This window comes from Toxoplasma gondii, chromosome XII (genome assembly GCF_000006565.2).
Source record: "Toxoplasma gondii ME49 chromosome XII, whole genome shotgun sequence".
In the NCBI taxonomy this organism is placed as follows: Eukaryota; Apicomplexa; class Conoidasida; order Eucoccidiorida; family Sarcocystidae; genus Toxoplasma; species Toxoplasma gondii.
This window is the reverse complement of record NC_031480.1, coordinates 590,789-616,618: the sequence shown is the minus strand read 5'-3', so window position 1 is coordinate 616,618 and position 25,830 is coordinate 590,789. Positions and strand designations below refer to the sequence as shown.

The 25,830-nt window shown below is 50.5% G+C and overlaps 3 protein-coding genes across 3 annotated transcripts; 2 read left to right on the top strand and 1 right to left on the bottom strand.

The window, feature by feature from the left end:
• Positions 1-454: 454 nt before the first annotated feature.
• On the bottom strand, positions 455-13,607 carry TGME49_219832 (cyclin-dependent kinase regulatory subunit protein). Its single transcript, XM_018779861.1, has 9 exons — positions 11,443-13,607; positions 10,360-10,919; positions 8,472-8,732; positions 3,911-4,942; positions 3,336-3,427; positions 2,885-2,999; positions 2,364-2,434; positions 1,888-1,981; positions 455-1,533 (listed from the first exon to the last, which is right to left on the bottom strand). The coding sequence occupies exons 1-9, from the start codon at positions 12,854-12,856 to the stop codon at positions 1,390-1,392; spliced, it is 3,783 nt and encodes a 1,260-aa protein (XP_018634783.1). The 5' UTR covers positions 12,857-13,607; the 3' UTR covers positions 455-1,389.
• On the top strand, positions 11,210-13,911 carry TGME49_219840 (hypothetical protein). Its single transcript, XM_018779862.1, has one exon. The coding sequence runs from the start codon at positions 12,153-12,155 to the stop codon at positions 13,038-13,040; it is 888 nt and encodes a 295-aa protein (XP_018634784.1). The 5' UTR covers positions 11,210-12,152; the 3' UTR covers positions 13,041-13,911.
• A 224-nt stretch (positions 13,912-14,135) lies between these two features.
• Positions 14,136-24,161, top strand: TGME49_219850 (prolyl-tRNA synthetase (ProRS)). Its single transcript, XM_018779863.1, has 15 exons — positions 14,136-14,871; positions 15,168-15,316; positions 15,914-16,042; positions 16,537-16,676; positions 17,149-17,312; positions 17,842-17,996; positions 18,393-18,554; positions 19,114-19,316; positions 19,694-19,822; positions 20,414-20,540; positions 20,804-20,864; positions 21,285-21,442; positions 21,826-21,915; positions 22,356-22,721; positions 23,332-24,161. Exons 1-15 carry the CDS (start codon positions 14,565-14,567, stop codon positions 23,482-23,484), a joined length of 2,493 nt encoding a protein of 830 aa, XP_018634782.1. The 5' UTR covers positions 14,136-14,564; the 3' UTR covers positions 23,485-24,161.
• Positions 24,162-25,830: the final 1,669 nt, after the last annotated feature.

Here is a 25,830-nt window from a genome sequence, read left to right as displayed (position 1 = left end):
AGAGAGTCGAAGAACTCGTACACCGAATCCAGCGCTTGGATCCAGTCTTGTGCGATTTATGAGCACCATTTACTTCCTTTGCATCCAGCAGCGCACAAGGCGTGCATTCCTTTTGTATGCCATTATGTGGTGGCCCAAAATTTGCTACTTCCGTACGAAGCAGTTCCGCAGAGATGTCGCTTTGTTTTGGATAACAGACTTGGCTGCAAATATCGGCCACACACCTAACTTCTAATCCAGCTTGGAGGACGTGGAATAATTCGGGATATGCGAATAACTAACCTGATTGACGCTCCTCCTGCTAGCTACCAATTATGAGTCTTTCGTGGGGTTTCCTCTCCCGTATGTTGCTTCGTGACGGGCTACTTCCTCATTGTACGAAATGTCCCTGTGCGGGATGACGGTCTATCATGAAGAGAGGCTATCTTATTCGGCTATGTTTCGCTTCACTCCATTGCAAATACAATGCCATTCTTAATTCAGGGAATACACTGCATCGTGCAAGGTGTTGACAGGTTGATTTCTGTAAATGTTCAACGCTGACAAACAGTCAGTGCACAGCGTAGGTTTTCGCTTCCCTTTTATAGAAAGCAGACGGAGCTTAATCATGGAAAGAAACAAATACGCATACGTCGTAGGTTTCTTCGACTCTCAAGTACGATCGATATGTGTTCTGCTGACAAAATTTCCTGGAAGGTCCTTGTTTTCCATTTATATAGATGACCATATATTCCCCCACATACGGGCGCAGATGTGCGCCGGGATTTTTTCCACATTTCTTCGTTTAGGGAGACATTTCCGGGACATATAAGTGATTTGAACACATTATTGGACTGATAAAACAATTTCGGATCAGGTACAAATCACTGATCCTCCGTGCAAAGTTGGTATTAAGGACAAAAAGCCCATAGGTAAACCTTGTATTGCAATTATCACATTATAGATAGATATTGTGTCTGTACCGGTGCTCTGCTGTGCGCGCAATATGCACCAGCTGACCAGCTTATTCTCAGCAGACCTCGAATACAGACATTTCGAGTTCGCTTCCAAAGACAATCTGTCGATTCCGCATATTCCTACGTTGGTGGTATAACGCGTGATTACGAAAAAACAGATGGAAAATAGACGTAGTCTTTTTCAGGCCCATTTTGAGCCGTCTCGAGTTATAATACCGTGATGTTCGATCCGCTTTCTAATCCCTTCTGCGGAAACGTGTGTCTGTCGGGCATTCTCCCAAGACCATGTTCGATATGTTTCCACTTCAATTTACATTTTTTGTCTACCTGAGTCGGTGGGACTCTCATAACACGCGAACATCACATGTTTGCTTCATTGAGTGATCTGTCGCGTGAAGAGCCTCCTTGGCAGCATTTCTGGAATATTTTGTGACTATCGTATGCAGTCTTGGTACACACCACAGATCGAAGATGCGCTCTTATCGTCTTCCGTGTCGGTCATAAGGCAGCAGTCTTGTGTGGCCACGAGGGCCGAGCGAAGTTTCTGGGAGACGACACTCATCCCCTTCGCCACGTCCTGCAACAGACACACGGCGCGTTCTCACTTTGCTCTCGATTCCTACCAGGCCAATGCCCCTTCCCCATGGCTTGGAAGCAGAGCTCGAAATAATCACGATCAAATCATATCCGCACACTTAAATTAAAAAAAACGTCCACAACACATTCACACGTAGGCGCAGACATACCCATCACACATGCGTCTTTGCAGATATATGTGCGTACATACACGCATAGGGGGGCCTTTTCAGCATGGAAATATTTGCACATACACAACTGAATACATGTCAGAACGCCACGTACACATATGGGCCACTTCTGCCTTGCTGCACGCAGTTCTTGACCTAGACGACATGGCCGGTGTATTTTTCACCTGGGCTAGCAACTCGCGCATGCGGTCGTGCCGTTTTGCGGCGAAGGTGGCAGATATCGGAGGGATCCCGGTAACGCCGTCTGTCCACTTTGGCCTGTCTCAAATCGGTCGGAGAAAGATACGACGAGGAATGACAAGAGACAATGGAGAAATGAGGAAGATTCATGAACACAAGGCAGACGGAAACAAGAGGAGAGACAGACGGCAAAAAGAGACATCTTGACTTTGTGCGTGTCAATTATCAACCGTTCCGAAAAGGATGAACGTTACCCCCTCTCTCTTTTGTCTGTTCCCTCCAGCAGCACGCGCCGTCCAGGGAAACCAGACCGTCGAAGACGCTGCCGTTTTTCTCATCGTGTCATGTTACAACGCGATCTGTGGACAGCTAACTCGGAGTGCTCTCTCGCCCTCGAGTGCGTAACGACAAAGTCATCTCGACTCCCAGTGGAGAGCGACTGTGCTTTCGAGCGTCTCACCGCGCGAAAAAGAGGACGTTCGGCTCGTACATACTCCAACCCCAGTGCCGCCACCCGCAACTCATTCTAATCTGTAAAGAAACGGAAGCAAATGCCCAGTCTGTCGCGTGCAAAAGTGGACCACGAAGGTGGCTGCGCACTCACAGGTTCACATACAGAGATACGTATAAATGCACAGACTCACGTACACAGAAACAAAAGTATTCTGCGGAAAGGAAGATTGAAAACAAATCCTTTGGGGCTATAACAACACATCTGCATATATATATATATATATGTATCTTCGTAGTATTCACATCCAAATGTCTGGTCCACTTATCCCAGTGCAGACCTACTGAACTCCCAGCGGACACACACCGTTTTCACGTGCGGAGTCTGCCAGCACATGTCCGATCCCTTCGAGGAAAAACGAGGACCTGCGTGCCTATGCACCCATGCACCCTACACTTATGCATGCGCGTATTAGACTCCATTTATCGGCTGGCAGCTTGCAGAGTTTTCGTCAGCAATCAAACACGTACTCCCAACGCCCTCCAGACTTTCTCCGACATTCTTCTCCGTTCTCTTCGGATGGCGTCGGCGAGGGGAGAGAGACTGTGAGAGAGAAAAGGGTGCTGTAGGGGCAGAGTCACCGCTCTGAGGCAGAAAGAGGGCAAATGCAGAAAACTGATCAGTTTGAATTGACAGATTCTCGACGCTTCCTCTCCTCTTACCTCCTTTCCGCAAGGCCACACGCTTTCATATACAAATTATACATATATATATATATATATTCCTAATATCCAGGTACACGCTTCGGTTCATTAATCCCAGCAAAGAATTTACTTTCCGGTGATTGCCTGTCGCCCCCGCGTCTTGATTTCGTTGTCATCCCGCCTGTAGAACTGCGCTCTGCCCTGCTAGACACAACAAACTGTCGTTTTTCACTTTCCATCGTATTCCGCGGCTTTCCGTAGGTTCGCACAACCCCACCTGTACTCGTAAGCAGAGTCCTGATACTTTTCGGAGTAGACGATTCGCTTCGCCAGCGCATCCGTCACGACAGCTTTCAACTCTTCGGAGAGCTGAAGACAGAAAAAGTGAAAAAGACGACGACGCCCCACTACCGCAACCCAAACTCCGCACGCACGCCTCAGTGTATATACACTCACGTAGGAGCGTCCTTTACGTATACTGGTAGGTCTATAAATATCCACATCTCTACAGAAACTCATGTACAGGGTCATCCTTACGCTTGGCGTAACGACCGTCCTATTGCTAACAACGCTACAATTCCTATGCGTATACGTATATATCTGTTTCTACGCGAGTACGTGAAAATGAATGCATTTGAGCAGCTGTGTCCAGATAATCAGAACACGATTCACAAAGAAACCCGTCCCTGTCACTGAAAGGTCTACGCTTACATGTATGTGTGTGTCAGTATATACACCGACATGCACATGCCTGTATGGAGGAGTGTCGAAAGCTCTGCATTGAAACATTTAATGAACGGATGCTTAGCTCGCCTCCCCGTTTCCTTTCTGAAGTTAGCCTGACGGGCGTACTTGCGTCTCAGCAAGGAGACTGTCGGATTCTGTCGAGTCCACAGCTACCGGAGGACACCTTCCGTCACTTGCTTGCCGCTGTCTCTCATAGAGGAGAAGCCACAGATCATCTTCATCGAATTCAAAAAGCGTCTCTTCGTCCGCTTCTCTTCCGTCCGTGTCTTTCCCTCCTTGGTTTCCGCCTTCTGGTTCTGTCTCCTGCTTTCCTTTTTCGATGGCACCCGCGTCTCCGCCAGCTTTTTCCTTTCCCCTTTCGCTGGGTTCGGTCACTTTATTCACTGCTTCCCCTTCATTTACGCTGAAACCTTCCACTGAGGCGCCTCGAATCGCAAAAGGAAAGGGAGAGGAAGCAGAAAACGAAGAAGGGCCGCTGGAAGCAGAAATTGAACCTGTCTGCCTCTCCTCATTCTCATCATCTGGTGGCAAGACAGCACCTCTCTCTCGACCATCTGCATCGCATGCGTTCTTGGCTTCATCCGCGTTCTCTCGCCCTTCGCTTGCAGGTCTCGAAACAGTTGGTTTTTTTTCAGTTCCCCAGCCACCCCGCGGCGCGTCTTGCTTTCCTCGTCGCCGTCTTTTACATCGTGCATGCGCCGCGAAACTTGCGTCCTCCAGAAAGGCGGAATTCCTGCATTCCTCTCTCTCTGTCCAAGCACATTTGCTTCTCCTTTCGTCGTGAGTGAAAACGCGTGAGTCGTCAACTTTCTCTCTGCCCCCCTCCGATTTCTCGTGGGCTGTTACGCTCGATGGTGTGTTGTCGCCTAATCCTCCTGAGACACTCGACACCGCGGCTGGTTTGCTCTTCTCCAGCTGCTGTTTTCGGATCTCTTCTGGCATGACTGCAGGAGACAAGAATGTTTCGAAAGAGTCTTCGTACTCGCTCGATTTTCTGGGGGCTCCACTTGTACTCTGAAGATCGATGCCAGCAGAAACAAGTTTGCAAGGTGCTGAACAGGCAGGCGAAGAGGCGACAGAAGAACCTGAATAGGATATTCCCGCCGGTAGGGACGCAGAGACACAAGAGGGAGGCACCTGGAAGACAGCAGGCATCTCTCGCACTGAAGAACAAGACGCACACGCCGCCGACGGAAATGAAGAATCAGAAAGCGATGAAGTTGGAACAGAAAACACTAGCTTTGCGCAAACGTCCATCACTTGCCTCCAGGCGCCCAAGTTTTCTCTTCGATCCGAGCGATCTTCAGACAGAACGTGAAAGGCAGCCCACCCGCGTGCGTCTGGCTGATTCGAGATTCCTTCCACAAGAGAAGCATCGCGGGCTTCCATGACAAAAGAAGGCCGAAGGAGACAATATAAGGTGGACAAGAGGAAAGGGGAGAAGAGCGAGAGCCGCAGAAAGACGTGACGTCTCCGTGAGACTGAAGAAGGGGGACGACGGGCGCGATGCGTCAATGGTAAAATTCAGAGATGACGCGAGAATGACTGCGATCAAAAGCCGTAGCAGAATTTTTGATGGAAGTGAAGAAAACAGCGGCTGGGGGAAAGCAACACAGAGAAACAAGAAGACAAGACGTTTTTCCGGAAAGAAGTGGACATAGATTAAGAGCGGCGAACATGTGCGTGACAAAAATGCCAAAGAAACTCGATCCGTTTCCCGTGAGACCCCAGCAAATCTGAAGCATTAAGTGACATACATAAGTCCGTTCAAAGCGTTTGACAAGAGAAATCACAAGAAAAAGCCAAGACGGGTGAAAACCGTCTCGCAATTACAGCCCACGTAGAAGTCGAACCGGCTCTACACCATAATATGCATGTTCAAGAAATGACGCTGAGAAGCCTTGAAATCATGTAACACGAGAGGATCTGAAACTTGACCAGGGACCCTTTGCAGAAGAAACCTATGGCGACAGCTGAATGCGTGAGACACACACGGAAATCCACATTGACACGCTAATGGATGAACCGCATCAGAGAGACGCAGAAAGGCGTACTCATCAACCTTGCTTCGACGGATGCTGCCTTGACGCGAAAAAATAGGTATGCTTTTCCACAGTTCCTTTTTCAGTTATATTTTGTTTACTCTACAGTCTTGATGTGTCCAATAAGCAAATTCCGGAGGAACGGCCATCGAGGAGAATGCCGATTTTTCCTAACTAGCACTCAGAAGCTTTTTACAAGTTTCGTTCCGGTCGTTTTCCAGGAGCATAGACCTCCACAGCCAAAGAGAAAACCACTGAGCACGCGCACACCGATGGCACTTCCCTGTTCACAAAAAGGACGAACACATGACACGCTGCACCGGCGGGAGGACTGCATCTCACCCAATGACAAGAAAAGGCAGAAAAATATATTGATCAGTTTCCACCGATACAAGTACACATCCTCAGGAAACGCTGAATCAATGTAAGCTTTTCCCCTAAAAATGCTTCTGTGTAATCATCCGCGCGGTAAACCCCCGTCTGTCGACTGTGTTTTTTGAGCGAGCGCCACGACGGCTGCGTTTCCAAGCCCCGCAGAAGAACTTCCAAAAACGGTTTCACTTCGTGTTCGCACTTCAGCTGGACCCAGTCGAGTCTCCACAGCACACACACATTTCGACTTTTGAGGGAAAAGAACGCCTGGAGAGATCTGCAGAAACAACTGGATACTCTACTTCCACACGCATGCCCCAGAGTGACAAGAGCATTTCGACGGCAAGGATGATTCCAACCCCTCGTCCTCCGTGCCAGCGACAGGAACGAAAAAGCCGTTCTCGAGGAGGTTGTGAAAGTGTCGGGGAGAGGGAGGATTCCGGCGGTAGCAGAGAGTGCCGACAGAAGACGCAAAAAACCGGACCTTCTGTTACAGCGCTTGGACTGGAGGTGATCACAGACGCCAAGCATCGCTCTTGAGCCAGGGGAAAAGTGTGTAACCAGTATCTGCCGTTTTCTACGCTTACGAAAATTTCGTGAAGTGCGATAAGAGGACGCAGCACGCGAGAGCAGATTGGTGAAATGACAAGAACGAAACAGACATGCACGCTATTTTTCTTCTGGTCGCGTTTTTTGACTTACCATGATAACGGGTGACAATGCATGTGGGGACAGACGTGTACATTGATTCAAGTGCAGAGATCTCCTCCCTTTCAGGAAGAGGGGTACACTGAAGACGCTCGCCTCTTCATAGTTCCCCCTTGCTCAGTTCGACACTCCTGCGTGACTGTGAAAGACAGATCTTGTGCTCCAGTCAACTAGGAGTTTCAGCGATTCGCAACTCTAAAACGTCTGACCTGCCGGTTTTTTTCTTAGCATGCGTACACTCTGCAGGACAAAGATGAGGCAAAGTGTGGGTCGTGGTTGTCGTAGTCTTCCTCATTTTCCTTCTGAACATGGGTGTATATCTGCGTAAATATATACACATATTAATATATATATATATTGATAAATATATATACAGACGCTCTCTCTCTCCATTTATATTATATATATATATATGCAAACATGTGTTCTTCTTCTGAATTTCCCGAGGGAACTCAAGGCACCTGGTGGAAAGTGGTAAAAGAGCTGCAGTTGTATGTCTTGTTGGGTTTCACGATCCGACGAAAAAAGCCTTCTCCTTTCGCATGCTAGGCTTTTGTTCCTAAACCGTAACTCTCTTCCAAGAGAAAGAAACAGACACGACGCCCCAAAGAGCCGGCAACCTACGTGTTCCTGCCGCACTTCCGGGCAGGTTCCAACCTTCCAACGTGTATGAACATAAATGTACATATATGCATATATATATATATATATGTACATATATATATATATATATATATATATATATATATGTACATATATACGTATGCACATGCACACATACGCGCCACGGGTCGTGCGCAAGAAAGAAGAAAACTAAAAAGCGGTTTTGGGGAGACGTTTCGAAGAGCGACATGCGGAGCCGACACCCGGGAGAAAACTGGGTCTCGCATCTCGTACAGTCGACGAAAGAAGAGCTACCAAAATCGGTCAATTCTTCCCTATTTGCGTTGCACACGGGAGACATTCACAAGCGTGAAAGCGCGACACAGGGCGCTCTGCCACGACTCCAACAAGACAAAGAGACCTGGACACATGCATGCACACTCGTCTGCGCATGCATCCGTGGTTTTCAGGCGCTGCGCCCCGCAAAAAGTCTGCACAAGACAAGTCGAGGCGGACTTGGCGATATTCACAAAACTTTCGAAACATAGCGTGGAAACACACACACTCTTCTCCACCCCCGCGTATCCACGTACCGCACACGAGGCGACAGCGGCTGTCAGACCTTTCAACGGTCACTCGCACACGATCAGAGAGAAAAAGACTATATATACATATACATATACATATATATATATATATATACATACATATATATATATATATGATTCATCATATATTTAGAAGGACTGCATGTGGCCACGACTGTATGTCCGTGCCCCCTTACCTTGTTCTTGCACTTTCGTCCCCACTTTCAGTTTCGTTGTCTTTCTCTCTTTTCGTGTGTGTTTTCTCTCGACCTTTCGGCTGTCGCTTAGCCTCTCACGCCTCGTCCTGGAAATCCAGTTCGTGCTTGGAGGTCCCTCCCCGCTTTCTCCCCTCACTTCTTCTTCCCAGCAGGTCTCCTCTTTCTCTCGCCGCCTGCCTTCTTCTTTTTCTTCTTCTCCCTCTTCACTCGCTTGACGCGAGGCGGCGCGTCCGGCGGCCGAGGCGCAGGAACGTAGGGCGCATAAGGATCGTTGCCAGGCATGTTTTTCAGGTCTTCCGGATCCATCGAAAAATCTCCAAAAAACTTCATTCGCGGCCGATACGGCGGCAAGCCTCTTCGCCGACGGCTCATGCGCTCTCTGTAGTGGTTCTCGGTTCTGAAGAGACAAACAAGAATCAATTCAGCTCTAGATGCATGAACATACATAATTGCATGCGCATATCCGCATATGCACAAGCACATATAAATATACATATATATATATATATATGGATCGACATACGCCACAGGGTTAAACACAGTTCTGTTGCGGCGACAAGTTTCAGAACCGCGTTTAGCTCTTTTGATTTCCATGAACGAAGTTACATAGTAGATTATCTTCGCTCCGACGGCATGTTCGGATTGCACACAAACAACAGACAGACCCCTGCGCACACATCAGCATATGTGTGGACAACGTGTAGAGATGGACGTGAAGTCTATCGGGCATATATACATATATCTATACATATATCTATATCTACATATATATATATATATATATATATATCTCCCTATATATATCTATATCTATATATATATATATATATCTCTCTCTCTATATATATATATATACGTATGTACAAATATATACATTTGCACACATATGCACTTGAAGCATTCATCTCTTACATTCCTGCACATCATTCAAAACACATGCATGCATTTCAGATGTACGGTAGCGAAACCTTTAAACGCATCCGGACTACTTTCGTTCAATCCACGTTTGTCCACTCCTGAACCGCGGACTTTTTTTACGTAGCTCAGAAGCATCTGAGAGAAGCTTCACCGCAGAAGATACCGAGAGGAGCTTGACGAAATCCTTTCTGACACGCCAGCCGAAACAAGATGAGCAAGGAAATACTCACTTCCTGAGCATTTTTTCAATTTCTGCAACTCTGAATCTCCGCAAGTCGTGGAAGGACTGCGGCCAGACGACCAATCGATCGAAGTCATACTTCGGAGCGAGAAGCTCGGCGATGAGTTTTTCTTTCTTCTCCATATCCTGCTCCACAGAGAGAACGCACCTTTTGCCGTTCACTTCATCCGACCAAAACCACACCTGCCCATAAATATGTATATATTATATACACATAGATACATACACGTATACATACACACATGCCCATATGTACCTACACACACATACACATACATGTAGACATACATTTATTCATATATATATATATATATATATATATATATATATATATATATATATATGAACACGTGAACATGCACATAGGTATGTGACTACTGACAAGGCACTCGCACTCTGTCACATCTTTTGTTTTTTAGCTCTTTTGACAGTTCGGGGCTCCAATGGCAAAAGCGAATTTAGTTGGGAGCGCGTCGTCGCCACTGGCGGATCCACCTCGATTTCTAACCGCAAACGCGTTACTGGGCATCAGCGCGTCATGGTACATGCACAGATATTTCTATATGGATGTACGTCTCCGAACAGACATGTCTGTTTCTTTAGAGATACATTTCGCTCTACATATACAAATGCATGCCCTATCATTTTGCAAAATTAGTAAAGCCTCCGGATGGAAGAGGAGGGAACTTCCTGTGTGGCTCATCATCTATGAAGGTTGAATTTGTTGAGTTTCTGGAAAAAAGCCAATGTTTACAGTCGATTTCCTTGGCTTCCCCAATCACACGACTCGCCATTTTCCGTCTGTGATTCTTCTCTCCTTCCCTTTCGTTTTGCCTTGTCCGCGATTCTGTCGCTCTCGGCCTACTTGCAGATATTCAAAGTACTTGGATGTCCATCGCTCGCGGTACTGCATCCTGGCGTAGATGGCCTTCGCTTTCAGAGGCCTGCGATATGGCTCATAGCGAAGATCGTAGCGAACCAAGTCAGGCAAATCCACCGTCAACAGACCCTTCACTGCTGCCTCTTCCGTCACGTCAGTCATTCTCCTTCTCTTCCTCAACTTTCTGCCTTCTTCCTCTTTTCGATGTCCTCTTGCTCCTCCTCCATCTTCGCCTTCTTCTTTGCCTTCTTCTCTTTCTTCTTCGTCTTCTCTTTCTTCTTCTGCTCCTTCCCTGCTTGGCCAGGGCATTTTCCCCCACCTGGACGGCCCGCGGTCACCTCGGCGCTCGGCTTCTGCGAGGTAGTCTCTTCGGTGGACGTCGATGATTCTTCTCCGTTCGCAGATCTCGAACTGCTCCACGGCTTTCCGGTGCTTGTGGGGTGACTTGGGAACGGAGAAACGCCGCCGGACGAGCGGCAGGCGCGCAGGCAAAGAAAACAGATAACGCGAACCAGCAGCCTTCAACGCCGCAAGAAGGCGACGGCCTACACAGCCACACCCGAACGTACAAATGATGCACTTTACATGCACACACACATATACACAAATATATATATACATATATATATATATATGTATTTATTTTTATATGGCTCCACACGCGAATGCGCATGTATACATGTACACGTGCACACAGAAAAATGTACACATGCAACTATATATATATATATATATATATATGCATGTATCTCTGGGTTTAGGTTGATGTGGACATTCGAATGGAAGAAGAGAGACTCCGTTTCGCTTTTTGAGAGAAGCGGAGATGCTGATCCGCCCTCCACTTCTCGAGCTTTCCTCTGCACTTTCCTGGATTGCGTTTCCCCGAACTCAGCTCCCTTACACACCCCCCCTGCCACACGCGTTCGTCGCCTCTGCATGCGCTCAGACGCATTTTTTCGCTGTCTGCCTCTCTGGCGTCTCTGGGGTCCGGTGATTCGCCTCCGACTCTGTTGGCACACCCCGCGAGTTGTGCTGAAAACGGAGAAGTTATCCTCGGTCTCGACTCACCAGTCTCGTCTGCGTCGTCAGCTCGGTTTGCACTATACTCGATTCGCAGGTAGCACCCTGGAGGCCAGGCAAAGGCAGACAGCGGCGGCGGTGCCTCCACCTCAGGATCGTCCATCGGATTGAAGGTGATCGTCTCTCTCTCATCATTTTCCGCCTCATCTCTCTCGGATCTCTCGCCTTGTTCCGGTTCAGAGTCTTCGCTGTTTTCCTCGGTCTTCGCTGTGGCTCTGTCCCTCCGTGAGACGCGATGCATGCGCGTAGGCGGGAAGCAGCGCAACACGCCTCGGCGAACATGCGGATTCCTGTGGTGCTGGTACCTGTTTGGCAGATAGCCTTGGATTCTGTCCAGTTTCCTTTGCCGCAGCGAGCGCGGGAGACTGGCGACTGTCCGCGCATGCACTCGTCGGCGACGCTCCTTTTCTCTCAGCTTCTCAAACAACTCGCGAATCCCCACTAACGGATCTTCGCTCGGAGTCTCGCCTTGCCTGCCTCGCCTTCTCTCCGAACTCGAACCCTCTGCAAACGGCGTCTCCGAAACAGACGTCTCTGGCGGGAACGCAGGAAGCCTAGGAAGCCGCCTCTTCTCTGTCTCCGTCTCCCTCTTCTCTGTCTCCGTCTCTCTTGTTTCTGCTTCTGCTTGGGCGGCAGCGGCGACGGCGCCCAGCGTCGTTCTACTGCGACAGAGCAGCTGCGACGGCGAGCCAGGCTGCATGCAGCGACAAGAACTGGCGGGAGACGAGGGAAGGGACAGAGTGGGCACTGAAGGCGGCTGCGGCGCAGCACACCCAGCAGAGACGGCAGACGACGGGGGACGAGGACAGGAAGGAGACGCCCGGGCATGCAAACAGCGAGAGGCGAAAGAGGCGCGCGTAGACGCGCAGAGAAGCGAAGTCGCGCTGAGTCTCGAGTCCGTCGGCAGGCGGCGAGGAGAGAGGACGACCGCGGAATCTGCGCAACGCGGCTCTCCTTCTTCCGATAAAAGCAGGAGCCCCGAAGGCGAGAGCGACGAAGAGGCAGAGACAGGACAATATGCTGGAAGAGATAGGTCGCCTCTCGATGGAGACGGATGCCAGGAACGAGAAGGAAAGACGAACGACACGGAAGACGACGACCAACTCGACGAGAGAGAAGACAGAGGAGAGAGAAACTGGGGACGGAAGTCAGAGGCGTTCGAACCGAGGGAGAGAGGAGAGAGCGAGAAGACCGTGGCAGACGAGGCTTTGCAGAAAGAGCGAGGAACCTGCGACAAGGAAGGCGCGAGAGACAAAGCAGAGCAGCGCCCTACAGAGAGGAGACAGAAGAAAAGGAGGGAGAACCATCGCCAGGCAAGTCGAGAAGGCGAAGAGGAGACAGAGCGGAAAGGAAGAGCGCCCTGTCCTTCTCCCCTTGTGTCTTCTCGCGGCGCGTCTCCCATGGTCCTGAAAACAAACGCTGCGCCGTTCCCCGCTACCACCGTGGCAAGCTCCCCCGGAGACAGTTTTCCCTGCACGCGCAAGGTGTCTGTACACCCCAAACGGACCCGCGAGAAGCGTTTTCGAGTCTCGCCATTTTCTTTCTTTGTGTCTCTGGAAAGGCACAAAGCAGCGCAGCAGAGATAGAGCGCGACTGAGAAGAGCGGCGAAGCAAGACGGGAGAAGAGTCACGACGAAGGACGAGAACATAAGAAGAAGCAGAAAAAAACGAGCAGAGAGAGACAACACGAAGAAGAGGAGAGAGAGAAGAAAGAGACAGAGGCAGGGCGCGAGAGAGACCTCTTTCCAGAAGCGGCGGCGAGGAGGCAGAAATGGTTGGAGAACTCGATGCCTCTCAGACCTCCGACCACCGTGGAGCGAGGGCAAAGAGCCACAGGCATGCAAGAGACGAGAAAATGCTGCGGAGTCTGTGGTGAGGGAAAAAGCAGATGCCCGCCTACAGGGTCGAGATCAGAGGAGCGTTTAACTGACAAACGAGGAGAGAGACGGCGAGGTAGACACAATACGAGTGACGCGGAGCAAGAGAGCAGGCAGAGAACATGGCGGGGAAAAACCGAAAGAGAGCGACTAAGAGAACGCAAAAGAAGAAGCCTGAACACAGAAAAGTTCGGCGAGAGAGACCAAGAGACCAAGAACGCGGAGAATGCGAAAATCGACGGTCGGCAGCATGCAATCTCCGCTGGGGGGGGGGCGACGCACACAGACGACGAACGAACGGAGACGATGTCGCCACTTGGCACACAACGAACGTTTGTCTCCCTCGAAGAAAGCGCCAAGGAGAGACTGCAGAGAAGCGGAGAAAAAGAGACTGCAGAGAAGCGGAGAAAAAGAGACTGCAGAGAAGCGGAGAAAAAGAGACTGACCGCGCGGGTCGATGTCGACACCGGCGAGACAGTTGGGAGCGGCGGGGTGTCTTCGCCGGCAGATTTGAGGACAGAGAAGAAGAGCGAGAAGAGAGAGACCGCGCGCGGGAAGGTCAACGACTGAGAGAGAGAAGACAGACTGGGAGGAGATGAGGACTTTAGGTTGGCGAGGAACGCTTCGTGAAGAGTTTAACTCTTCGGAGTGGTGACAACTAGCTGATTCGCGCAAAGTCGAGCGATCTGTCGATTCCATTGACTGCGACTGCTGTGTCTACGCTGTCGTCAGCGCCTCTCGCATCGTACACCTCTCTTGGCAGCTCGCGGGGGGCGGGGGTCGGTGGAGGCTTTTTTTTTCGTTTGTCGCTCTGCAGATTCCCCATCTTTCTCGATTTCGTCGGATTATCTTTCGAGCTCCGCTTGTTCTGTCCGCAGAAACTCCAGCTCTTCCGAGAGCTCGCGTCGACACTGAGCGTTCCGCGTCCTCTTGTCTCTTCCTTCTCTCTGTGTCCCTAGCTCTTCGCGTCTCCCCACGACGTCGCTCTTTCCTCGCCAATTCTCGACCTGAAGAAAACAGATGGTTTGCTTGGCCTGCGCCTCTCCCTAGAAACGGCCGCCTCCCTTCTCTGTCTGCGTTTTGCCGCGTTCTCGACCCTTTTTATCCTCCTTCTTCACCGCCGGACCCCCCCTCCTCGCCTATCCCTGCTTCTCGCTCTTGTTCTCGCTCTTGTTTCTGTGTGGTTCTCGTCGCTGCTGTTTCTTTTCCAGCGACTCGCGGTTCGTGCGCTGCATGCGGCCTGGCGTCTTCTCGCGGGGCTTCTGTCGCCCCGGGACTCTTTTCTCTCCCTTTTCGTTGCTTTTCAGCTCGCTTTGGTGGACTTTGTGGACCAGGCCTTCGACGACTCTCGCCTTCCGAGCGTCCGTCCCCCGCTTCTCTCGCGGCACAGCATGCAGAGCAACTGACGCCTTCCTCGTCCCTGAGCTCCGCGTTGAGTCCTCGCTCTTGCGCGGCTGTGCATCTTTTCGACCTTTCGCCTCCACGTCTCTCGGCCGACAAGGCCTCGGAAACTTTCCAGGAATTCAAAGCCAAGCATCAAGTAGGAAACCTGGAGAGGAAATACGCGAAAGCCGAGAGTCTCCTGAGCCCTCTCTCCCAATACACCAGCTCTCTCTTGTCGTTTGTGTTTTGCTGACTGTTCCACTCTCGTTATCACCATTCCCTTCCCTCTTCAGTTCTTCTTTCTTTTCCTTGTCTTTCTCCAGTTCTTCTTTCTTTTCCTTGTCTTTCTCCAGTTCTTCTTTCTTTTCCTTGTCTTTCTCCAGTTCTTCTTTCTCCCTTTGTGCTCTCTCCCTTATCTCTCTCGCTTTGTTATCTCATCGTTTCCTTTTCGAGAGACTCTGCGCTTCCCGGGGAGCTCTTTCTGCCAAGTGAGCGCATGCAAGATGGCGACTAACAGCGACGTCTCGGTCCTGAGCGCCGAAGAGCAACGGCGCGAGGCCAAGGCCCTACAAAAACTCGAGGAACTCGGAATCGGCTACCAGGTACGAAGCGTTGGGAGGGAAGGAGCACAACGCGAGGTAATATAGGCAGTCTCTCGAGTACGCCCGGCTGTTTTTCCTTCTTGACCAGGATCTCACTCAGTTTCTGACGATACCTTTCTCTCTCTGTACCTCTCTTGCACTTCCCCGCTGTCCCCCCGCCTTCACTGTCACCCTCTCTTCCTGTCTCGCTTCTTTTCTGCGTTGCTCTACATCTCTTTCTCTCTTTTCCTTTGCTGATATGGTCTCTCTTGCACCCCTCCTTGATCTCTGTTTCCCTGCTTCTCTCTTCTCCTTTCTTCTCTCTTCTCCCTCCTTTTCTCTCTTCTTCTCTGCGCTCTTCTCTCCCTTCTCTCCCTGACGCTCTCTTTCTCCTTCTTACTCTTCCACTCTCTCACTTCTTCCATTTCTTCTTCTGTGCTGGCCGTTGTGCGTTGTCTCTTCCGACCTGTGTTGTTCCCCTATCTCTATTTATCCGCTCGTTCGCTTCGGAGTGTCTCTGCCCGGAGTCTCTGCGGTTCTCCTGCGACGCAGGGCCAATGCAAATGCTGACAGTCGATGAAGCGGGGATGAAACGTATGCAGTGCCTTTTTTTTCCAGCTCCACCGTCATGCGCCGGTCGCGACGGTCGATGCCATGGTGAAGGCCTCGTTTCGCGACAAGGGCGTCATCGCTGCGAATCTGTTCCTGAAGGAGAAACAAAGATTCTTCCTCCTCACAGTGACTCACGTACGGCTTTGTTCTTCGAAACGTTGGCTAGCATCGTCCATTCTTTCGCAACATGCAGGTTTGCATAGCCACGCTTGTCAGGATCCGTAACGGTGTCCTGTTTCTCCAAGCTTCTCAGAGATACCTCAAATACACACCGTGGATTTAAGGTGCGCAGATCCAGGTATATATATACATATATATACATATTTATATATATACATATATATATATATACATATATCCATATGTCGATCTGTGGGCGCATGTACTCGTGCATGCATGTAGGGGAGCACGCGACGCTCTTTAAAAACATGTATATATGTTTACGCACATATATGTGCATGCATGTATGTATGTGGACGGATGCATGGAGCAGAGGCCGTCAGATTGTCTCGGGCGTCTGTGGAGATGCGTGTGGAGGTCATGGAGCGGGTGGTTTTGTTTACTGTTTTCGGCGACTTGCTTTCCAGATTGTCCACGTTCACTGCGAGTGTTGTTTCTCGCGTTTCCAGGATTTGCCTATTCCTCTCAAAGGGATCGCGAAATTGCTGAGCGCACCGCGCATGCGCTTGGCGGACGAGGAGCTTCTCGGCCCGATGCTCGATGTCTCCAAAGGCTCCGTCACGCCTCTCGCGGCGATGTGCGACGAAAAGTAGGAGTCTCTTTTGCTCTCTACTTCTTCTCCCTTCTCTCCGTGGTGTATCGTCTCCATTCTTTTGGAACTCTCTCCTTCTCTTCTCTCTGCTTTCTCCTTGACTCCTCTCCAATTCCTTCTCTCCAAGTCCGCATCTCTGCTGGGAACTCCGCCTTCCTCGTTCTCGTGCGGCCTCCACCTGCTCAACTGCAGGCCGACGTGTGTGTCTGCATGCGAGCGCGGGTCACATGCTCGCACACCGGTGTGCGTTTCTCATGTCTCCCGCTGTCTCCGTGGTTTCTTTTTGAATCTTTGGGGATGCACGCTTCTCGCTGCGCCTGTCTACACATTTATATCTGTATAGGTTCATGTCTGTGCGTCTCTCCGCGTCTTTGGCTGTGAATGGGTGTTGGTCTGCGCGCGTAGAAATGCATCTACTTGTTTTGTTGCTGCCACTGCACATCTTGCATGCGGTTTGTGGATTTTCCAGGAAGGAAGTGACTCTCGTCTTCGACAGTGCCATGAAAAAGAATCCCGACCTCGTCGTCCTTGTCCATCCTCTCCACAACAAGGCAACCGTTGCTCTCAAAGCGTCGGACCTCGTCAAGTTCGTTGAAGCTTGCGGGCACTCTGTCATGTGGCTTGACGTAGATGGTACGCATCTCGAAAGAGACTTTTTTTTCTGGCCTCGCGTTCGGGCGTCTGTGCAGACTGCTCCGAAGCTCTCGTCGTTCACAGTTACCCTTCTCGTCCACCGATATATCAGCACAGTTCCACACGTGGATATGTACCTATATATACATATGTATATATATACATATATATATATATATATACATATATATGTATATATGTACCGAGATGTATGTTGATGTATATAGGTGCATGCATCACAGAATTCGTCGGTTTCTTTGTCGATTCGATCATTCCTGATCTCTTTTTTACCTTTGCTCCCGGTTTTCTTTTTCACTCAGAGACTGTAAATTTCCACACGTGCACTGTCGCCCGTGCAGACGCATCTGTGCATTTGCATGCGCATGCCTAGGCCGCCGCTGAGTTCTTGCGTTTCCTGCCCTTTGGCCTGCTGTTTTCTAGAATGAGAGGCAGTAGCCGCTGCAGCATTCACGGTGCTTCCTCAAAGTTTGAAATCCACTTTTCTCGATTTTGCTCATTTTTGCTTCAGAGGCAGTGAAACTCGCTGCAGCTCCAGCTGGAGGCGCAAACAAGCCAAACGCGCCTGCAGGCAAGGCCCCGGGGGCGAAGGAGGCCGTGACCGATTCGAGCATGTTGGGAGTGACAGCGAAGAAAGACGAAAATTTCTCGGAGTGGTACACGCAGGTAACATATCCAGACGTTTCATCCATCTGTTCGCCTGCGATGGCATGCACGGTTCCCAAGTCTTTGCATACGTGTGCGTATCGATATATGAACCGATGGCTCGACGCGTATGTCCAGGAGAATATCCAGACCTCATGGACAACGGTAGATGTATCTATGTGTGTTTGGGTGTCTGGATCTGAGTGTGCACATCCCATTTGCATGCAGATGTGTGTAGGTTTCTTGTATTTACATGCACATTTACGGTTTAGGATGGCAGGTCCCGCCTTCGTTCGGGCATGTGCGGGGTCCGGTCTCGAGTGAGTCGAGTTTTTCGGCTGCATGCCTTTCACGTTCTGGCTTCTGGGCGTAAAGGCATGGATGCAGCTTGTTTTTCGCGTTTTCGTTGTGCCCTAGGCGATTGTAAGAAGCGAAATGATCGAGTACTACGATATCAGCGGCTGCTACATCATGCGACCCTGGGCGTTCCACATTTGGGAGAAGGTTCAGCGTTTCTTCGACGACGAAATCAAGAAAATGGGAGTTGAAAACTCGTACTTCCCGATGTTTGTCTCTCGGGTGAGAGCTCCGCAAGCGCCGACGTCACGGCGAGGCTCTGGGCAACATCGCGACCAGTCGCGAGGAGAAATCGAGAGGAGTGTTTGGGAGTCTAAGTTACGAGGCGTAGCTTGTTCTAGGGAGAGAAAAAGCGAGAGCTGGCAAGAGCGAGGGGACGAGGTGGAGAGGAAAAAGGGAGCGGCGAACAAGACAGCGAAGGATAGGAGAGAAGAGGGAAAGAGACAGAGCGAGATAGACGGAAGACCAGGAAGAAACAGAGGGTGGCAATGCGAGAAAAAGAGGTTGGACTGTCGTGGCGGGTCGATGTTGTCTCGCTGCGTGTGCGCAATGCCCAGGTGCGTTTTTTGCTTTGCTTCACGAATCCTGAGAATTGAAACTTCTTGGAAACTCTGTATGGATATTTAGACAGATTGCCCGGACGACTCGGTGCCTCGCCATTCGAAGAGAGCGCGGCGTGTGGACGTCGCCTCGCGTTTGTGCGGAAGCGCAGATGCGCTTGTGGTCGGTTCGGAGCGATAGACGCTGCATGCGCTGGAGGGCGTTTTCTGTGCATGCGCAGCACAAGCTGGAGAAGGAGAAGGACCATGTCGAAGGTTTTTCACCAGAGGTAGCGTGGGTGACGCACTACGGCGACAGTCCTCTTCCTGAGAAGATTGCGATTCGTCCGACCTCAGAAACCATCATGTACCCTGCGTATGCGAAGTGGATTCGCAGCCACAGAGACCTTCCCCTCAAACTCAACCAGTGGTGCTCCGTCGTGAGGTATGCGAAGGAGACAGAAGAAAGAGAGAGAAGAGAGAGGAAAGAAGAGAGAGAGAAGAGAGGAGAGAAAGAGAGGGGAGAGAGATAGAGAGGAGTGAGACTTGGAGAGGGAGGAGAAACGAGGGAAGAGAAAGACGAAAGAGGAATCGAATGGTGAGAAGAAAAGCGGATGAATGATTCGGGCATCGACGTGAACACGGATAGCAGCCCACTGTGTGCGGAGGGTGTAGAACGCCCATGCTTCGCGGTGTTTCGTCTAAGGAGCGAGAGTCTGCGGAGTTTGGATCTCGTGTGTCATTTGGAGAAGCAGAGAACAACCAAAAGATTAGCGAGTCTCCATTTTCCCCATTTGCTCCGTTTCTCTTCAAACCGCGCAGGTGGGAATTCAAGCAGCCGACGCCGTTTCTGCGGACGCGCGAGTTCCTCTGGCAGGAAGGCCACACGGCGCATGCAACGGAGGAAGAAGCCTGGGAACTTGTGCTTGATATTCTGGAACTCTATCGACGGTAAGACAGCGAGACATTCTAGCCTCTCAAGGAACAGGGAGGAAACGCTGCGTTGCGTGGTGTCTCGCGAAGAGGGAGGACATACGCAGATGAGGCAGAAAGCCTTTTAGAATGGCCGTATTCCACGACCACGGAGTGCCTCACAATGCAGGTCGAGCGCAAGACTCGGTTTCATGCCCCTACAGATTGCTTTGCTGTTCCATCACGCTCAAAAATTCGACAATGTCCTGCATAGCGGCCTCCGCAGAGCAGGCGAGCGAGAGAGAAAGCGAGAAGAAGACGGCGCGAGCAGGAAAGGAGAGCAGGGAACAACGGCTTTACGTTTGGTCGTATGCATGCAAGCAAAACAGTCGGTGACGGTTCAATCGGACAGGGTTGCTCGTCTGTTTAAGACCCAGTCAAGGAGGGGTTCGTCCTTGTCTGTGCATCGAGGAGAACTCCGTTTTTCCTGCTACTTTGTTGAGCGGCAAATCCAGCGTTCTCCGCTGTTGGCGTCGACTTTCAAACATTCTAAACAAAAGGTGATTCCCTGTGGCGCTGCAACCTCCGCCAGCTTCTTCGTTTTCGACTTCTTTCTGGCTGCATGTGCAGGTGGTACGAGGAATGCTTGGCTGTGCCCGTGATCAAGGGTGAGAAGTCCGAGGGTGAAAAGTTCGCTGGAGGCAAGAAGACGACCACAGTCGAGGCATTCATCCCTGAAAATGGCAGAGGCATCCAGGTGAGAACGGAGACAGAAAGGAGAGCAGAGCGCGGGAAGCAACGGGAGGAACAGTGTCGGCAGGGCACCGAGGACGTCCTTCTTGTCTCACGCTCGAAACGCCAGTCGGCTTGATGCTGTATGCAGATACGTCGCGTCGTGAGTTCGTACCGCCCTCCTGTACACGACCACTGTGTGCGATTTCTCCTCGCTTTCACCTGCGTTTTCTGCCTGCCTTTCCACCTTTCCTGTCTCCTCGTTTGCCCTTCGCCTCTGCCCCCCAGGCTGCCACCTCGCATCTGCTCGGCACGAACTTTGCCAAGATGTTTGAGATCGAGTTCGAAGGTACGCGCGCCAACTCACGAACAAACATCGTTATTGTGCATGCGTGCGGGTGTCTGTACATCGAGAGATACATTAATCAGCGGGTCTACGTACGAAGAGGCGTACTTCCTGGTCTAGACGTGGACGTGTCTGTGTGTATGTGTGTAGAGGAGCGTAAATAGTACCTATATATATATATATATTATATATATATATATAATATAATATATATATATATAATATATATATAATATATATAAATAATATATATATAATATTATATGGATATATATGTATATATATATATATATATGAATGGAGTAGGAAAAGATGGGGTGTTTGGTGCTGCGTTTGTCGTGTGGCAGATTTGCGTGTGCGGAGAGATCGTGCGCAGTTGCTGTTGGAGCGAAGGCTCTTTTGGATGTTAAAAAATGTTTTCAGACGAAGAGGGTCACAAGCGCTTGGTGCACCAGACCAGCTGGGGCTGCACCACTCGATCTCTCGGTGTGATGATCATGACGCATGGCGACGACAAAGGTCTCGTCATCCCTCCTCGGGTGGCTTCTGTGCAAGTCGTTATCATTCCGATTCTCTTCAAGGTAAGGCGCTGTGCACGCAGTTCTGGGGCAAGATCCATGCGCTCTCTCTTCGCCGCATGCCATGCGACTCGCAGTCGTTTTCTTCTCCCGGGATCTTCTCGTGTTTTTCGCAGAGGCACGCGTCTCTCTGTTCCCGCATGCGCTACAGTGAGCATCCGCTTCGATTCCTCCACCTCCTGCATACTCCTTTCTGTCGACCTTCTCCCCACTGCATACACTTGTGCGTCTACGTACATCTGCATGCATAGACGCGTATACGTACGACTGCATGTAGACATGTATCTTCTCTCTAGGCCGCGTTGTGCAGGAGGTCTTTTGGGATAGCTTTCGTTTTTTTCTGGACGTGGAAGCACCGCGTGTGTTGATGGGACGCATGAACGCAGGATGAAAACACCGGAGAAATTTTAGGCAAGTGCAGAGAGCTGAAGACTATGTTGGAGAAGGCGGACATCCGAGTGCGCATCGACGACAGAGTAAGCGACAGAAATTCCACGACGGTGAGGTGGGGAGAGACGCCACACTTCAGTCCTATCGAGCTGCCTTGAGAAGGATTCCGTGGACGCCGAAAAATGGGGAAGTTTTCTTCTTCCGTTGGCATTTCGACATCTCGTTTTTCAAGGTTCTGTCCGGTGACCCGCAGACCACGGTGATGACGTGAAACTTCAGTGAAAATGTCTTCCTTCTTCGAAGTTTTGACACTGCTCTCCATCGCGATTACGGTGACAGCGCTCTTCGACATGAAGCATGCACACACAGTGATCTCGTTTTCTCTCTCGTTTTCTCCCACTCCCCCAGCCCGTGGCTCTGTTGTGGGGCGCTTGTTCCTTCCCGCGAATGGGGCGTGCATGCAGTGTTTGTCTCCCCTCACGTCGCTTCTGCCGTTCGCATGCCGCACGGTTTTCTGCGCATGCAGTCGAACTACACGCCAGGGTGGAAGTACAACCACTGGGAGGTCAAAGGAGTGCCTCTGCGTCTCGAGCTTGGCCCGAAGGACCTCGCGAAGGGCACTGCGCGGGTGGTGCGGCGAGACACCGGCGAGGCGTACCAGATCAGCTGGGCCGACTTGGCGCCGAAGCTTCTGGAGCTGATGGAAGGCATTCAGCGCAGTCTCTTCGAGAAGGCCAAGGCGAGACTCCACGAAGGCATCGAGAAGATCTCGACCTTCGACGAAGTGATGCCTGCGCTGAACAGAAAGCATTTGGTGCTCGCACCTTGGTGCGAAGACCCCGAGTCTGAGGAGCAGATCAAGAAGGAGACGCAGAAGCTCTCTGAAATCCAGGTAAGACAATACCGCAGACAGGAGGCAGGGACTCCCGCGTCCAGAGAAGGAAGACGTTCTTTAGGTCGATCGCACGCGACAATCCTTCCCGGAGAGAGATGGAGAAGCGGCGAGCGAGGAGTCGAGCGGAGAGAAAGGGAAGAGGCGGAGAAGTGATGGAAAAAGGCCCTGGGTGGATGGTCGGCGTCCGCAACAGTCTACATTCAAACTGCATGCAGCGAGGAATAAACCGAGAGGAGAAACACGGAGGGAGTCTGAGGCAGGAAAGACGTAGAGATACGGACGCTCTCCTTGAGGTCGAACTCGTAGTTCACAGAGATCGGTGAATGGATGCTTTCACATCACGCGAGATTTCAACAGCAGCCCACACCGTGTACCCTTCCGGCTGAGAGCCAGGGGGCTCGCTCTTTTTCTGCGTCAGCATGCACTCGGCTCAACGAGGTCGCATCTCTTCCAGAGCGTCCATGTGTATGGTTCCGTCACGGTTCTTGGCTTCGTTCACATCCCAATGTGGCTTTTGTTCTCTTCGAGGAAAATAGTTTGTCGAGAGCTGGGAACTCCACTTTCCAATAATACGTCATAGGTTTTCGCCGTTTCCCCGTGCTTTCAGGCCATTGAGGCGGGTGACTCGGAGCAGGTGATGACAGGCGCGATGAAGACGCTGTGCATTCCTTTCGACCAGCCTCCGATGCCAGAGGGAACGAAATGTTTCTACACCGGGAAGCCGGCGAAGCGCTGGACTCTCTGGGGTCGCAGCTACTAGGCGCATGCTGCTCGGTGCGCGTGCGGTGCTCCTTTCCCGGGAGATGCTTCGAGACGTTTGAGGAAAAGAATGCTCTGTCGGCTTGAAAAATCGCTTGAGGACTCGACAAACACGACAGCCTTTCTCGAGTGAGAAACCTATGCGAGATAGGTTTTCGGTGGGCATCGATCTCAACATGTCTGTTGTGGTGGTGGTGGAAGCGTATCTATCGATTTATGTGTGTGTATGTATCCATGTGTGTGTGTAACTGTATGCTTAATGTAGATGCAGTGTTGAGGTAAAGGTGCATGCGTCTTGGATTTTGACGAGGAGACGGCGAGACTGGAGAGAGAGGATGTGGTGGGGGGGAGGGGGTTTTGCGGTTGAGGCACCGCAGGGGCGCGGGGAGAAGCGGCTTTTGTGAAAGAGTACAGTGACATGCAAGAAGCTTGCGGGCGCAGGCTTCGAGACACACCCACACAAAAGAAGTCTTCGTAGTCTGCGTTTTCCGAACGCTTGTGCGTCTGCGCGCTCAATAGCCGAGCTCTGAGAGAGTTCGAACTGCTTTGTCTCTGATACATTGTTGAGCCAAGACATTTTGCTTGTTTTTCTTGTGGGGGGCCTCGTGGAAGTATGCTGGTCTCGGTCATGGACACAGATAGGTCTTTTCGAACGTCACCAGCAGAAACTGGCTCTTGCGTCTTGGCCGCGCGCGCCTCTCGTTGTTGGAAACCGTCTTTGGATTTTTCCACGACAAAACACCCGGCGACCATAGGCAATACAGTGTAAACACCACCACATGCAGACACCTCGCTGGGCGATCCAAGCATATCTCAAATCCAACACCCCTTGTTAACTAACTGTATATGCATATATATATATATATATATATATATATATATATATGTATATATATATATATATATGTATATGCGTTTCTAAGCATAGAGATATTCTCTTGAGTGTGGAGCTTCGTATGCGTGTTTAGAGTTCGACACGCGGACAGTTGGAGAGCGACCTGCGTATTTTGGAAATGTGCATGCATAAGGTTCTATTATGCCCTTGGCGGGGGGGACCGAGACAGGTGTTTTGTATCACACTCCACTTTTTCAGACTTTCTAGACCTGCAGAAGGCAAGAACGACGTGTGGTCTACGTCGAAATACATGCAGAGGAAGTGTATCTGGGGTCGAAGACAAGTCTATTCACACGTTGAAAATGTTGAAGCTACACCAAGATGGAAGGCTTCTAGTCCTATCGGCTTGAACATACTTCGACGTAGGGCGTCGACTCTTCAGAGGCATTTGACAGTTTCTTTCGCTCGACGGCGCAGCAGTGGAGGCGACGCCTCCAGAGACTTTGAAAGCGCAGGCAGCATGTTTGCAAAAGTCCACGAGCCATCACCCGCGTTTTAAAGCTTGACTTCTCCTTCTTGGAACTCGAGTGGCGCTTTAATGCACAAAAGGACATGCTTCCTTAAAAAATGTATTTCCGCTTCCATATAGCAGAGGAATCGGTCCTCATTTCCGTTCTGGTCAAGGAAGCAGCTTTTTCGCGGAAGAAACAAAAGGTTGAGGTGATGCACTGCGAGAGACCAGTGCGGCGAAGTTTTTAGACGCACTGCGGGACAAAGAGTTGACGGTTGATATAAGTCTTTTGACAAAGTCCGGGCGCTTTGGGTGAAAAGCTTAGAAGGAGGAACAAACAAAGAAAAACGAGTAGAGACAAGCCGTACAACAGGAAGTGTGTCCATGTGTGCATCCAAGGAGATACCCAGTTATCTCCGTGAGACGCTAGAAACAAGCAAATCTGTTCCGAAGGGACTGCTCCCATGGCGAACAGCGAAGATCAAAACGTATCCAGAAGACGTATTTCAAAAGTACTCAGCTTAATCTACAGTAAAGGAATGGACAGTGCAACGTTGAAATGTAACACAGCTTGCTAGCCTTGGGGTTCCAGAGGAAATGGAACTGGAGACAGCCAGGCGGCAGAAAAGAAACGAAGAAGTAGAGGTGGGTAGGAAAGTTTCAACGACACAAAGGAACCTGCAAACGAAAGAGAAACGGTCCCCCTTGACAGTGTCGTCCTCTTTCTTCTCGTCGCCCCCCGTGACACTTGGGAGATGATGATGAACTCCACAAACAGGAGATCCATGGGCTGCCATTGTCTTCTGTTCTCCACTGACTTCAGGAACTTTCTCCCGACATTTTGAGTCGTGAGACACACAAAACTCATCACAGTTCACCCTTTACGCACAAACTGCAGAAGTGGTAAAGAAGTCTGCATGTATAACCCACTTTCTCCATATCCTACATATTGGAGAGGTGCTCCAATTCTTTCAGAAAGTATACATGTGTGTGTATATATA

Bases quoted from the DNA above. Each gene is read 5' to 3' on its own strand.
- TGME49_219832 (XM_018779861.1), bottom strand. From the start codon at position 12,856: ATGGGAGACGCGCCGCGAGAAGACACAAGGGGAGAAGGACAGGGCGCT. The intron at 2,435-2,884 runs GTACGTGTTTGA...GTTTCTTTACAG, and splicing joins AAGTCTGGAGGGCGTTGGGA to ATTAGAATGAGTTGCGGGTG. The intron at 1,982-2,363 runs GTGAGACGCTCG...GATTTGAGACAG, and splicing joins AACGTCCTCTTTTTCGCGCG to GCCAAAGTGGACAGACGGCG.
- TGME49_219840 (XM_018779862.1), top strand. From the start codon at position 12,153: ATGCAGCGACAAGAACTGGCGGGAGACGAGGGAAGGGACAGAGTGGGC.
- TGME49_219850 (XM_018779863.1), top strand. From the start codon at position 14,565: ATGCGGCCTGGCGTCTTCTCGCGGGGCTTCTGTCGCCCCGGGACTCTT. The intron at 17,997-18,392 runs GTAACATATCCA...GTTGTGCCCTAG, and splicing joins TCTCGGAGTGGTACACGCAG to GCGATTGTAAGAAGCGAAAT. The intron at 20,865-21,284 runs GTACGCGCGCCA...AAATGTTTTCAG, and splicing joins GTTTGAGATCGAGTTCGAAG to ACGAAGAGGGTCACAAGCGC.